The 12500-nt window shown below is 47.7% G+C and overlaps 1 protein-coding gene across 3 annotated transcripts in view; it reads left to right on the plus strand.

Moving 5' to 3' along the window:
* Positions 1-12500, plus strand: part of LOC138853773 (insulin gene enhancer protein ISL-1-like) — a 562317-nt gene that overhangs the window by 546468 nt on the left and 3349 nt on the right. For all 3 annotated transcript variants that reach the window (XM_070092442.1, XM_070092445.1, XM_070092443.1), the window contains one exon: positions 12186-12500. This exon is cut by the window's right edge and continues 3349 nt beyond it. In XM_070092442.1, the coding sequence (XP_069948543.1) occupies positions 12186-12353 (168 nt within the window). In that variant the 3' untranslated portion in view covers positions 12354-12500. The remainder of the gene's footprint in view (positions 1-12185) is intronic.

Genomic DNA, 12500 nt, shown 5'->3' on the forward strand with positions numbered 1-12500 from the left:
GGAGAGTGATGGGAGGAAAGGAAGTGATGAAGAAGAGTGATGGGAGGAAGGAAAAAATGATGGGAGGAAGGAGTGATGGGAGAAGGAAAGTGATGGGGAGAAGGAAGAAGTGAGGGGAGGAAGGAGAGAGATGGGAGGAAGGAGAGAGTGAGGGGGAGGAAGGAGAGATGGGAGGAAGGAGGAGTGATGGGAGGAAGGAGTGATGGGAGGAAGAGGAGACTGATGGGAGGGAAGAGGGAGAACTGATGGGAGGGAGGAGAGAGAGTGATGGGAGGAAGGAAGTGATGGGAGGAAGGAGTGATGGGAGGAAGAAGGAAGGTAGTGGGAGAAGAAGGAAGAGTGATGGGAGGAAGAGAGTGATAGGAGGAAGGAGAGTGATGGGAGGAAGGAGTGATGGGAGGAAGTGATGGGAGGAGGAGGAGTGATGGGAGAAGGAAGTGAGGGAGGAGGAAGGAGTGATGGGAGGGAAGGAAGAGTGATGGGAGGAAGGAAGGAGATGGGAGGAAGGAGAGTGATGGGAGGAAGGAGGAAGAGTGAGAATGGGAGGGAAGGGAGAGTGATGGGAGGGAAGGAGAGTGATGGGAGGAAGGAAGAAGAAGTGATGGGAGGAAGGAAGAGTGATGGGAGGAAGGAGAGTGATGGGAGGAAAGGAAGTGATGGGAGGAAGGAGTGGGAGGGAAGGAAGGAAGAGTGATGGGAGGAAGGAAGAAGTGATGGGAGGAAGGAAGTGATGGGAGGAAGGAGATGATGGGAGGAAGGGAGAGTGATGGGAGGGAAGGAGAGTGATGGGAGGGAAGGAGAGTGATGGGAGGGGAAGGAGAGTGATGGGAGGGAAGGAGGAGTGATGGGAGGGAAGGAGAGTGATGAGGAGGGAAGGAGAGTGATGGGAGGGAAGGAGAGTGAGAGGGAGGGAAGGAGGGAGGGAAGGAGAGTGATGGGAGGGAAGGAGAGTGATGGGAGGGAAGGAGAGTGAGGGGAGGGAAGGAGAGAGATGGGAGGGAAGGAGAGTGAGGGGAGGGAAGGAGAGAGATGGGAGGGAAGGAGAGTGATGGGAGGGAAGGAGAGTGATGGGAGGGAAGGAGACTGATGGGAGGGAAGGAGACTGATGGGAGGGAAGGAGACTGATGGGAGGGAAGGAGAGTGATGGGAGGGAAGGAGAGTGATGGGAGGGAAGGAGAGTGATGGGAGGGAAGGAGAGTGATGGGAGGGAAGGAGAGTGATGGGAGGGAAGGAGAGTGATGGGAGGGAAGGAGAGTGATGGGAGGGAAGGAGAGTGAGGGGAGGGAAGGAGAGAGATGGGAGGGAAGGAGAGTGAGGGGAGGGAAGGAGAGTGATGGGAGGGAAGGAGACTGTGGGAGGGAAGGAGACTGGGAGGGAAGGAGAGTGATGGGAGGGAAGGAGAGTGATGGAGGGAAGGAGAGTGATGGGAGGGAAGGAGAGTGATGGGAGGGAAGGAGAGTGATGGGAGGGAAGGAGAGTGATGGGAGGGAAGGAGAGTGATGGGAGGGAAGGAGAGTGATGGGCAGGGAAGGAGAGTGATGGGAGGGAAGGAGAGTGATGGGAGGGAAGGAGAGTGATGGGAGGGAAGGAGAGTGATGGGAGGGAAGGAGAGTGATGGGAGGGAAGGAGAGTGATGGGAGGGAAGGAGAGTGATGGGAGGGAAGGAGAGTGATGGGAGGGAAGAAGAGTGATGGGAGGGAAGGAGAGTGATGGGAGGGAAGGAGAGTGATGGGAGGAAGGAGTGTGACGGGCGGGAAGGAGAGTGATGGGAGGGAAGGAGAGTGATGGGAGGGAAGGAGAGTGATGGGAGGGAAGGAGAGTGATGGGAGGGAAGGAGAGTGATGGGAGGGAAGGAGAGTGATGGGAGGGAAGGAGAGTGATGAGTGATGGGAGGGAAGGAGAGTGATGGGAGGGAAGGAGAGTGATGGGAGGGAAGGAGAGTGATGGGACGGAAGGACGTGATGGGAAGGAAGGAGAGTGATGGGAGGGAAGGAGAGAGATGGGAGGGAAGGAGAGTGATGGGAGGGAAGGAGAGTGATGGGAAGGAAGGAGAGTGATGGGAGGGAAGGAGAGAGATGGGAGGGAAGGAGAGAGATGGGAGGGAAGGAGAGTGATGGGAGGGAAGGAGAGTGATGGGAGGGAAGGAGAGTGATGGGAGGGAAGGAGAGTGATGGGAAGGAAGGAGAGTGATGGGAGGGAAGGAGAGATGGGATGGGGAGGGAAGGAGAGTGATGGGAGGAAGGAAGGAGGGAGTGGGAGGGAAGGAGAGTGGGGAGGGAAGGAGACTGATGGGAAGGAAGGAGAGTGATGGAGGGAAGGAGAGATGATGGGGAGGGAAGGAGAGTGATGGGAGGGAGAGTGATGGGAGTGGGAGGGAAGGAGAGTGGGGAGGGGAGAGTGATGGGAGGGAAGGAGAGTGATGGGAGGGAAGGAGAGTGATGGGAGGGAAGGAGAGTGATGGGAGGGATGGGAAGGAAGGAGAGTGATGGGAAGGAAGGAGAGTGATGGGAGGGAAGGAGAGTGATGGGAGGGAAGGAGAGTGATGGGAGGGAAGGAGAGTGATGGGAAGGAAGGAGAGTGATGGGAGGGAAGGAGAGTGATGGGAGGGAAGGAGAGTGATGGGAGGGAAGGAGAGTGATGGGAGGGAAGGAGAGTGATGGGAGGGAAGGAGAGTGATGGGAGGGAAGGAGAGTGATGGGAGGGAAGGAGAGTGATGGGAGGGAAGGAGAGTGATGGGAGGGAAGGAGAGTGATGGGAGGGAAGGAGAGTGATGGGAGGGAAGGAGAGTGATGGGAGGGAAGGAGAGTGATGGGAGGGAAGGAGAGTGATGGGAGGGAAGGAGAGTGATGGGAGGGAAGGAGAGTGATGGGAGGGAAGGAGAGTGATGGGAGGGAAGGAGAGTGATGGGAGGGAGAGGATGGGAGGGAAGGAGAGTGAGAGGGAAGGAGAGTGATGGGAGGGAAGGAGAGTGATGGGAGGGAAGGAGAGTGATGGGAGGGAAGGAGAGTGATGGGAGGGAAGAAGAGTGATGGGAGGGAAGGAGAGTAATGAGAGGGAAGGAGAGTTATGGGAGGGAAGGAATGAGTGGTGGGAGGGAAGGAATGAGTGGTGGGAGGGAAGGAATGAGTGGTGGGAGGGAAGGAATGAGTAGCGGGAGGGAAGGAATGAGTGGTGGGAGGGAAGGAATGAGTGGTGGGAGGGAAGGAATGAGTGGTGGGAGGGAAGGAATGAGTGGTGGGAGGGAAGGAGAGTGATGGGAGGGAAGAAGAGTGATGGGAGGGAAGGAGAGTAATGAGAGGGAAGAAGAGTGATGGGAGGGAAGGGGAGTGATGGGAGGGAAGGAGAGTGATGAGAGGGAAGTAGAGTGATGGGAGGGAAGGAGATTGATGGGAGGGAAGGAGAGTGATGGGAGGGAAGAAGGGTGATGGGAGGGAAGGAGAGTGATGGGAGGGAAGGAGAGTGATGGGAGGGAAGGAGAGTGATGGGAGGGAAGGAGAGTGATGGGAGGGAAGAAGGGTGATGGGAGGGAAGGAGAGTGATGAGAGGGAAGGAGAGTGATGGGAGGAAAGGAGATTGATGGGAGGGAAGGAGAGTGATGGGAGGGAAGAAGAGTGATGGGAGGGAAGGAGAGTGATGGGAAGGAAGGAGAGTGATGGAAGGGAAGGAGAGTGATGGGAGGGAAGAAGAGTGATGGGAGGGAAGAAGAGTGATGGGAGGGAAGAAGAGTGATGGGAGGGAAGGGGAGTGATGGGAGGGAAGGAGAGTGATGAGAGGGAAGTAGAGTGATGGGAGGGAAGGAGAGTGATGGGAGGGAAGGAGATTGATGGGAGGGAAGGAGAGTGATGGGAGGGAAGAAGGGTGATGGAAGGGAAGGAGAATGATGGGAGGGAAGGAGAGTGATGGAAGGGAAGGAGGGTGATGGGAGGGAAGGAGGGTGATGGGAGGGAAGGAGAGTGAGGGAAGGGAAGGAGAGTGATGGGAGGGAATATAAGTAATGGGAGGGAAGGAGGTTGATGGGAGGGAAGGAGAGAGATGGGAGGGAAGGAGAGTGATGGGAGGGAAGGAGGTTAATGGGAGGGAAGGAGAGTGATGGAAAGGAAGGAGAGTGATGGGAGGGAAGGAGAGTGATGGGAGAGAAGGAGAGTGATGAGAGTGAAGGAGAGTGATGGAACGGAAGGAGAGTGATGGGGGGAAGGAGGGTGATGGGAGGGAAAGAGGGTGATGGGAGGGAAGGGTGGTGATGGGAGGGAAGTATGGTGAAGGGTGGTAGGGTGGGAAGAGCTAGTTTCTTAGGTTTGAAGCATATCGACTACACTGTCACTACGCAGTCACTACACTGTCACTGCACTGTCACTACACTGTCACTACAGTGTCACTACACTGTCACTACAGTGTCACTACACTGTCACTACACTGTCACTGCACTGTCACTACACTGCCACTACAGTGTCACTACACTGTCACTACAGTGTCACTACAGTGTCACTTCACTGTCACTACACTGTCACTACAGTGTCACTACACTGTCACTACACTGTCACTACACTGTCACTACACTGTCACTACAGTGTCACTACACTGTCACTACAGTGTCACTACAGTGTCACTACACTGTCACTACACTGTCACTACAGTGTCACTACACTGTCACTACACTGTCACTACACTGTCACTACACTGTCACTACACTGTCACTACACTGGCACTACACTGTCACTACACTGTCACTACAGTGTCACTACAGTGTCACTACACTGTCACTACACTGTCACTACACTGTCACTACACTGTCACTACACTGTCACTACACTGGCACTACACTGTCACTACACTGTCACTACAGTGTCACTACAGTGTCACTACACTGTCACTACACTGTCACTACACTGTCACTACAGTGCCACTGCACTGTCACTACACTGTCACTACACTGTCACTACACTGTCACTACACTGTCACTACAGTGTCACTACACTGTCACTGCACTGTCACTACACTGTCACTACACTGTCACTACACTGTCACTACACTGTCACTACACTGTCACTACACTGTCACTACAGTGTCACTACACTGTCACTACACTGTCACTACACTGTCACTACACTGTCACTGCACTGTCACTACACTGTCACTACACTGTCACTACACTGTCACTACAGTGTCACTACACTGTCACTACACTGTCACTACACTGTCACTACAGTGTCACTACACTGTCACTACAGTGTCACTACACTGTCACTACAGTGTCACTACACTGTCACTACACTGTCACTACACTGTCACTACACTGTCACTACACTGTCACTACAGTGTCACTACACTGTCACTACACTGTCACTACACCGTCACTACACTGTCACTACACTGTCACTACACTGTCACTACACTGTCACTACACTGTCACTACAGTTCCTCCTCACCTGTTCACATCCTGTCGAAAATTCTTTAATACCTAACATAGTGATTATTAGAGTCTGTCAGTGTATATACACTGAGAGACATACACCTCACTGTGTATATACACTGAGACACATACACCTCACAGTGTATATACACTGAGAGACATACACCTCACAGTGTATATACACTGAGAGACATACACCTCACAGTGTATATACACTGAGAGACATACACCTCACAGTGTATATACACTGAGAGACATACACCTCACAGTGTATATACACTGAGAGACATACACCTCACAGTGTATATACACTGAGACACATACACCTCACAGTGTATATACACTGAGAGACATACACCTCACAGTGTATATACACTGAGAGACATACACCTCACAGTGTATATACACTGAGAGACATACACCTCACAGTGTATATACACTGAGACACATACACCTCACAGTGTATATACACTGAGACACATACACCTCACAGTGTATATACACTGAGAGACATACACCTCACAGTGTATATACACTGAGACACATACACCTCACAGTGTATATACACTGAGAGACATACACCTCACAGTGTATATACACTGAGACACATACACCTCACAGTGTATATACACTGAGAGACATACACCTCACAGTGTATATACACTGAGAGACATACACCTCACAGTGTATATACACTGAGAGACATACACCTCACAGTGTATATACACTGAGACACATACACCTCACAGTGTATATACACTGAGAGACATACACCTCACAGTGTATATACACTGAGACACATACACCTCACAGTGTATATACACTGAGAGACATACACCTCACAGTGTATATACACTGAGAGACATACACCTCACAGTGTATATACACTGAGACACATACACCTCACAGTGTATATACACTGAGAGACATACACCTCACAGTGTATATACACTGAGACACATACACCTCACAGTGTATATACACTGAGACACATACACCTCACAGTGTATATACACTGAGAGACATACACCTCACAGTGTATATACACTGAGACACATACACCTCACAGTGTATATACACTGAGAGTGGTGTTGTCACTTATATACTGAGTTTCAACACAGTCTGGCATCAACGTCACAAACGTTCTGTTTTCCACGATTCCTGTTCTCTTTTTCACACCTCGTTGCCAGACGTAAGAATTAATTATTCCCGCTCAGTAAGGTTGATTCATCACTACTTTACGCTGAGATATTCGTCTTATTGCAATGCAGTGTTTTAGTGACCTGTGATTCCATCTCCCCTTTTCTTCTTTTTCTAACCCCCTCTCTCATTTACTCCCTTTTTTCCCCTCCCCTTCCGTTTCCTCCTTCTCTCCCCTTCCTCTTACTCCTCCCCTTCCCTTCTCTCACTTAGGAAGCTGCCGGCATAATTAATATTGATAGTTAAGGCGATGACGTCACTAACTAGCGGGGGAGCAGTTTAGATTGTGGTCGTCTGGATGATTGGACGGTCGTCTGGATGATTGGACGGTCGTCTGGATGATTAGATGGTCGGGGAGGGGAGAGGAAGAAGCCAACGAGGTAGTTACAGGGGATTGGGTCGTTACGACGCGGCCGAACGCCAGTTATGGTAGTCCTTGATTGACGTGTTTACCAACCACTGACTGCCTCAACCCCTTGTTGATTCCCTCCCCCTAAGGGAGACGGAGTGAAGGGTAGATTAGGATACGAGTAAGGCAAGCGAGAGAACTCTGCTATACAACCCACAGAGAACTTTCACTGCTCGTTCACATTCAAACATCTGAACTTCAGGGAACACTTGAAACCTCAAGTGTATTCCTTGGAACGTAGGCGAAAAAGGTACATCATAATTAACTCCTGGAAAATCCTGGAGGGACTGGTCCCAAATTTGAACAATGAAATCATTTCAAATGAAAGTAAGAGACTTGGTAGACGGTGCACAGTAACTCCACTAAAAACAAGGGGGTCAGTGAATATACTAAGAACTCAATCAGTGTCAGAGGTCCGCAACTCCTCAGCAAACCTGTGGCTGTCTTAGAGGGAACTTGACACGTTCCTCAACTCATTTCCTGACAAGTGGTCTATGGTTCGTACACCGAACTACTTGCCGCTTTCACTAACAGCCTGCTTGATAAGGTCTTAGTGCACTGGTACGCCTGACCTGGGACCGGGCCGCAGGGGCGTTGACCCCCTGAAGCGTCCTTCACGTAAAGGAAAGAACAGATGAGGAAGAAACATTTTTAGAATTTACTGCCGAAGTGGCTAGTTTATGGCGCATCCCATATCCATCCTGTGAAGGGCAGTGCGAGTGCATATGCAGACACAAAACGCCCAGGATCCCCTCCATGGAATCCTTGGCAGTGTACATACCCATACAAATTTACTATTTTTTATAACCTACAGGAACTGTATCAGTGTAGGGAAGAAGAACATTTCATCCTCCATGTTAGTTGTGTTTGTTTAATATAACATACGTGTAGGTCCCTCACAAGAAGCTCGGTACTAGTAATATCTTCCTTAAGTCACTTGTTAAGGCAACTGCTCAAGAAGAACTTCTCTTTGTAATAATATAACACAACTTATATGTAGTGATGGATCTAAGCAGGAGTCTGCTGGCAGGGCTGCATCTGCTCTTGTTGTTATCTCCAGCATGAGTCTGCTGGCAGGGCTGCATCTGCTCTTGTTGTTATCTCCAGCATGAGTCTGCTGGCAGGGCTGCATCTGCTCTTGTTGTTATCTCCAGCATAAGTCTGCTGGCAGGGCTGCATCTGCTCTTGTTGTTATCTCCAGCAGGATTCTGCTGGCAGGGCTGCATCTGCTCTTGTTGTTATCTCCAGCATGAGTCTGCTGGAAGGGCTGCATCTGCTCTTGTTGTTATCTCCAGCATGAGTCTGCTGGAAGGGCTGCATCTGCTCTTGTTGTTATCTCCAGCAGGAGTCTGCTGGCAGGGCTGCATCTGCTCTTGTTGTCACCTCCAGCAGGAGTCTGCTGGCAGGGCTGCATCTGCTCTTGTTGTCACCTCCAGAAGGAGTCTGCTGGCAGGGCTGCATCTGCTCTTTTTGTCACCTCCAGCAGGAGTCTACTGGCAGGGCTGTATCTGCTCTTGTTGTCACCTCCAGCAGGAGTCTGCTGGCAGGGCTGCATCTGCTCTTGTTGTCACCTTCCTAGATAAGAACTGTAGCAACTGTGTTGTGTTAGACATAATAATTAATAACTGGCGTCTAAACTGCAAACTGAATTGCCATCCTAACTGACCTATAGTTATTTCACTGCTTTTGACTTTTTGTTATTGGTTCTATGTCATCACTAACGTCTTTTGAATTACATAATGATCTTATCAGCTCTAGTATCTTTACACAGTAAAAAAAAATCGTAAATGAAAAGTGAGGAATATATTGCAGAATAGTTTTGACGGTACGTATATTCACACCAACACGAATATACGTCTATTCTCAACTATGTAAATAATTGACTGACAAGTTAAACCTAGTAGCGAACAGTTTCTGTGAGATCGAGAGACAACGCCCGCTACAGCAGTGACAACACACCCATACACAGAGACAGATCAGAATATATTGTTAACCAGCCAAAGGCACGAGAGAGTCTGCTTGTCTGAGGCTTTAGTAACAGTAAGATATCTTCGGCCTCCCCAGGCCACCAACTCTCCCTCTGAAGCATCAGACGGCCCCAGCATCAAGTGAAGCACACCAGTACTAGGACGGTCGACTCACCGTAGAAGGCTATGACTAACTGCGCTTCTAGCAAGCTAAGATGACACAAGATGATACAAGACGAATGATGCGACATAGAGCTGCAAGAACGACATTTGCAGAGAATACCCGCCTATTGCACTCGGTGCACGCCATAGTGCACTCGGTGCACACCATAGTGCACTCGGTGCACACCATAGTGCACTCGGTGCACACCATAGTGCACTCGGTGCACACCATAGTGCACTCGGTGCACACCATAGTGCACTCGGTGCACACCATAGTGCACTCGGTGCACTCCATAGGCGCCACCATAAATAGGGCACGTCATCAGCTTACGTTGGGAAGGTATATCAGTAAAACCAGCTGCTGGAGGGACTGTAGCAAACACACACACCGTCGGAATGTCCACCAGCCACTGTACAAGCTTCCGCCATTGGGATAGACGAGTCGTGGATCGATTATGCAGATATTCTGTCCAGACGCCCTTCAGCCGGGCTCACCCATATTATTATTATTATTATTATTATTATTATTATTATTATTATTTTTATTATTATTGCGTGAAAGCGCTAAGCCTGTAGGGATCATACAGAAGATGAACACCAGCACTGGTTCATTCGTCTCTCACTCTTGCAACCTTTGCTAGTTGTTGTGGTGGTGGTAGTGGTGGTTGTTACTATTATTAGTACTACCACCATTACAGTTACTTATATCAGCACACATTTACTAGAACTCTTACTAGAACTGCTACTACTGATAATTAAGAATAATAGTAATAATAAATTAATCTAGATAAACCTAACATTGTCTGCTTTACTAAAATAATATTTGCTATCACCTTGTTATTTTCTCTGTTGTGCTAGCTAACTTAATGTCTCGTACTAGCTAACTTAATGTCTCGTACTAGCTAACTTAATGTCTCGTACTAGGTAACTTAATGTTCCTGTTGTACTAGCTAACTTAATGTCTCGTACTAGGTAACTTAATGTTCCTGTTGTACTAGCTAACTTAATGTCTCGTACTAGCTAACTTAATGTCTCGTACTAGGTAACTTAATGTTCCTGTTGTACTAGCTAACTTAATGTCTCGTACTAGGTAACTTAATGTTCCTGGTGTACTAGATAACTTAATGTCTCGTACTAGGTAACTTAATGTTCCTGGTGTACTAGCTAACTTAATGTCTCGTACTAGGTAACTTAATGTTCCTGGTGTACTAGCTAACTTAATGTCTCGTACTAGTTAACTTAATGTTTCTGGTGTACAAGATAACTTAATGTCTCGTACTAGGTAACTTAATGTTCCTGGTGTACTAGCTACCTTAATGTCTCGTACTAGGTAACTTAATGTTCCTGGTGTACTAGATAACTTAATGTCTCGTACTAGGTAACTTAATGTTCCTGTTGTACTAGCTAACTTAATGTCTCGTACTAGGTAACTTAATGTTCCTGGTGTACTAGCTAACTTAATGTCTCGTACTAGTTAACTTAATGTTCCTGTTGTACTAGCTGACTTAATGTCTCGTACTAGTTAACTTAATGTTCCTGGTGTACTAGATAACTTAATGTCTCGTACTAGGTACTTAATGTTCCTGTTGCACTAGCTAACTTAATGTCTCGTACTAGTTAACTTAATGTTCCTGGTGTACTAGCTAACTTAATGTCTCGTACTAGGTAACTTAATTTCCTGGTGTACTAGATAACTTAATGTCTCGTACTAGGTAACTTAATGTTCCTGTTGTACTAGCTAACTTAATGTCTCGTACTAGGTAACTTAATATTCCTGTTGTACTAGCTAACTTAATGTCTCGTAATAGGTAACTTAATGTTCCTGTTGTACTAGCTAACTTAATGTCTCGTAATAGGTAACTTAATGTTCCTGTTGTACTAGCTAACTTAATGTCACTGTTGTACTAGCTAACTTAATGTCATTGTTGTACTAGCTAACTTAATGTCCCTGTTGTACTAGCTAACTTAATGTTCCTGTTGTACTAGCTAACTTAATGTCTCTGTTGTACTAGCTAACTTAATGTCACTGTTGTACTAGCTAACTTAATGTCACTGTTGTACTAGCTAACTTAATGTCACTGTTGTACTAGCTAACTTAATGTCCCTGTTGTACTAGCTAACTTAATGTCTCGTACTAGCTAACTTAATGTTCTGACATAATAGCTAACTTAATGACCCTGTTGTACTAGCTAAAATAATGTAACCGTTATACTAGCTAACAATGTCACTGTTGCACTAGCTAACTTAATATCACTGTTGTACTAGCTAACTTAATGTCCCTGTTGTACTAGCTAACTTAATGTCCCTGTTGTACTAGCTAAAATAATGTCACCGTTATACTAACTTAATGTCACTGTTGTACTAGCTAACTTAATGTCACTGCTATACTAACTTAATGTCACTGTTGTACTAGCTAACTTAATGTCACTGTTGTACTAGCTAACTTAATATCCCTGTCTTTTTCATCAAATCGGCCATATCCCACCGAGGCAGGGTAACCTAAAAAGAAAAACGAGTTTCTCCTTTTTAAATTTAGTAATATATACAGAATGGGTTACTACTTACTTTGTTCCCGGCATTTCAGTCGCCTCTTACAACACGCTTGGCTTACGGAGGAAGAATTCTGTTCCACTTCCCCGTGGAGATAAGAGGAAACAAACAAGAACAAGAACTAGTAAGAAAATAGAAGAAAACCCAGAGGGGTGTGTATATATATGCTTGTACATGTATGTGTAGTGTGACCTAAGTGTAAGTAGAAGTAGCAAGACGTACCTGAAACCTTGCATGTTTACGAGACAGAAAAAAGACACCAGCAATCCTACCATCATGTAAAACAATTACAGGTTTCCGTTTTACACTTGGCAGGACGGTAGTACCTCCCTGGGCGGTTGCTGTCTACCAGCCTGTTACCTCCAAATGTTACTGTTCTGCTAGCTAATTTATTACCCCTGTTGTACTAGCTAATTTATTGTCACTGATGTGCTAGCTAATTTGTTATCTGTTGTACTAGCTAATTTATTGCTCTGTTGGTCTACAGATGCACGGGTATGGGCTCGAGTCTGACCAGAGCGTAACACACCTGCAGCTGCCCCAGTACATGGACGAAGGTGGTACCATGGCCCACCCGTACGCCCATCCGCCTTCCAACCCCTCCGCCCAGTACCCTGGCACGCCCTCGGAGCTCTCCTCTACTTCCAGTGACTAGCTCAAGGCCTTCCCTCTCCCTCGAGCTGTCCTGAGGAACACCATTTACTACTTGACTCCCTCTCTCTGATGGTCTGCCTTCCTTCCTTCCTCCCTCCCTGGAGACCCGTGGCTCTTCAGGGAGGGCGAAGGTGGAGGGAGGAAAGCC

The sequence above is a fragment of the Cherax quadricarinatus genome, chromosome 39, assembly GCF_038502225.1.
Source record: "Cherax quadricarinatus isolate ZL_2023a chromosome 39, ASM3850222v1, whole genome shotgun sequence".
In the NCBI taxonomy this organism is placed as follows: Eukaryota; Metazoa; Arthropoda; class Malacostraca; order Decapoda; family Parastacidae; genus Cherax; species Cherax quadricarinatus.